At 40.2% G+C, this 2800-nt stretch overlaps 1 protein-coding gene across 1 annotated transcript in view; it reads right to left on the bottom strand.

The window, feature by feature from the left end:
- LOC122342042 (trafficking kinesin-binding protein 2-like) overlaps nucleotides 1-2800 on the bottom strand; it is a 9852-nt gene that overhangs the window by 6773 nt on the left and 279 nt on the right. Inside the window, exons 2-6 of the mRNA XM_043235832.1 lie at nucleotides 2065-2141; nucleotides 1855-1971; nucleotides 1028-1237; nucleotides 875-953; nucleotides 192-322 (exon numbers count right to left, since the gene is read on the bottom strand). Of these exons, the coding sequence (XP_043091767.1) occupies nucleotides 192-322; nucleotides 875-953; nucleotides 1028-1237; nucleotides 1855-1971; nucleotides 2065-2141 (614 nt within the window). The remainder of the gene's footprint in view (nucleotides 1-191; nucleotides 323-874; nucleotides 954-1027; nucleotides 1238-1854; nucleotides 1972-2064; nucleotides 2142-2800) is intronic.

Below are 2800 nucleotides of genomic sequence, written 5' to 3'. Positions count from 1 at the left end.
ATATATAAAAAAAAATAATAATTTTTGTGCCAACCATGATAAATTTCTATAATTCTTTGATGAATAGAAAGTTTAAAAGAATTTGAAATAGAAATCTTTTGTATCATTAATGCATATACAATCAATTTTATTGATTCAAATTTAATGCATATACGTAAAAAAAAAAAAATTAATATGGCATATATCCTGACCTCTTTCACTCTTTGCTGGAGCTCGACGATCTGTGAGAGGAGTTGTGCGATTTCCTCCTGATGTCTTATTAACTCCTCGCTCTTCTGCGAGAGTTCATCTGTCAGTGACACCATCTGACTGTTTGACTCTCCTGTTAAACAAGCACAAGAAACGTGTGAATGTAAATGTGCTTTTTGCTCTGACAATATAACTAGAAAGAAAGCAGACATTTATGCCAGAAAGACCTTTTATAGCAAATATTATTAATCGATCATGGACCAGTTTGTTAAATTAAAGGGTTAAATGGATGTTTATGATTGAAAAAAGTCATTCCACATTGATAGATGTTTATTCTTCTAAATGCATATGATTTTGTTCAACGAAAGCTTCCTGTTCAGACTGAGCTATCAATCTGACTATTCACTTGCATATAACCACAGCCGATGGCTATCTATCAAACCCTAAAGAGACACCCGGGCCAACATTTTTTGGCATCATAGGCTCTCTTCAAGCTTAAAGGCACTTCCAAAATTGCACACAGATACAAGCCTTTACAAAGAATCCATTAGTGTCCATTTGTGACAAAGTTAATGAGGTTTTACTTGGTTTATGTAGCTGCTTTTAAAGGCAGGCACCCATGTAGACAGTACACAGACGCGGTTTAACTTGATTTGGAGCTTTGAAAGTCGCCGCAGATACTCACGTAGCTCTTTAACGCAGTCGTTCACCAGCTGCTGTTCTTTCTCCTCGTAAGTGACGGTCTCCTTCTTCAGGTGACAGGCCTGCAGAACACCAGAGGTCACGCTTTCAGAAAACCCTTACGCTTCAGAAACATCACGCAGAGAGCGCGACGCACCTCTGATCTCAGGGACAGGTTCTCCTCCTCCAGCTCCTGGAGTTTGGACTGGAGGGCCTCCAGCTGGCTGAGGGCGAGAGCGGCCCCGGCGGGCGCCGGGTGACGGAGCGGCGTGGAGCAGCTGGAGTCGGTCTCGCTCTCCTCGCTGGCGCTCGCGACCATACGGAGGAGTTCATCCTTCTTCGCCAACTCATGCTGGAGCTGATGAACCTGATGCGAGACTTTGATATCGGCTTATACAGATCTAGCTAGGGATGCAATGATTCACTCACGCTACAATTCACAGTTGATGTCGCGATTGGATTCACAAAATGAGATTTTAAGGAATAGTTCACCCAAAAAGTGATGTTTATCTGCTTACCCTCAGGGCGTCCAAGATGTAGGTGACTTTGTTTATTCAGTAAAGAAGATTTCTAACTCACTCTTGTAATGAAAGTCAATGAGACTAAAGAAACATGCACAGACAGATCCAAATTAAACCCTGCGGCTCATGACGAGTCACTGATTTCCAAAGACACGAAACGATTGGTTTGTGCAAGAAACTGAACAGCATTCCTATCATTTTTTATGCACCAACTGTCAGACTAATTAGGACATCAATGCATCGCCGCAGGGTTTCATTTGGATTTGTCTGTGATGTTTTTTTTCTCTTAAAGGTTGCATGCCCATTGACTTGCGTTATATGATTGACAGACTGCAAAGAGTCTTAGTCTGAAGAAACAAGGTCACCTACATCTTGGACGCCCTTGGNAAGGCATTTAAAGCGTTTCATTGCAGCATTAATCGTTACATCCCTATATTTAGCCTCAAGTCAAAATGTGTTGTACCTGGTCTATGGCCTGTGCTAGCTGTTCCTCCAGAGATTCGTTTCTCTCCTGCAGCACGTGGTTCCTCTGTAAGAGAGACTGACCGATCCGAGCGGCCAATTCCAGGTCGCGATCCCTCTGCGGGACGGCATTCGTGATGCAAACAGACAGTCGATCAGGAGCAGTTACTAACATAAACGCTTTCGCACAGTTTGCCGACCAATCACTCACTTCAGCTAGGAGGTGTGTGACCACGTCGATGTCATTGTAAGTCTTGGTCATCTGCTCCACCCGGTCAGCGCTGAGGACTACGGTGAGAGAGACAGACAATAGAAATGTGGAGGTGATAGGATAAAAGCGGAAAAAATAATATACTGGAAACTACACTAGCAGCGCATATTCAGTGAGACAAATCAAAACAGCAAGGTGTAAAAACACCCACATGCCATATGGCAAGCCCTACACACACACACACACACACACACACACACACTTTCTAACACTGCAATAACATCATGCACAAACCTGAAATGCATTCAAAAACACATGTATTCAGCTTCACTATTAATTGCATGCAATATAAAAACTACTGTACAAAAGTTTGGGGTCAAAAGATTTTTATTTATTTATTAATACTTTTATTCAGCAAGTCTGCATTAAATTGATCAAAAATATTGGCAATCTCATTCATAACTTTAAATCAATTCCTTTCTTTTTAAACTTTCTATTCACCTGAATTCTGGAAATATATGCATCTTTTTTTACAAAAACTTTTTCTGAGCTCAAATCGGGGTATTAGAATAACTTCTAAAGGATCATATGACACTGAAAACTTGAGTAAACATGTTGAAAATTGCCTCATAAATATTTAATTTTACAGCACTTTCAAGTTATATATCACTATAGTACCATTTGAAAAAATTATTATATATATATATTTTTTTTTTTTGTCAAAATTAATGCAGCC

This window comes from Puntigrus tetrazona, chromosome 1 (assembly GCF_018831695.1).
Source record: "Puntigrus tetrazona isolate hp1 chromosome 1, ASM1883169v1, whole genome shotgun sequence".
In the NCBI taxonomy this organism is placed as follows: Eukaryota; Metazoa; Chordata; class Actinopteri; order Cypriniformes; family Cyprinidae; genus Puntigrus; species Puntigrus tetrazona.
Note: the sequence above shows the minus strand (reverse complement) of the source record. Positions and strands in the feature narration are given on the sequence as shown.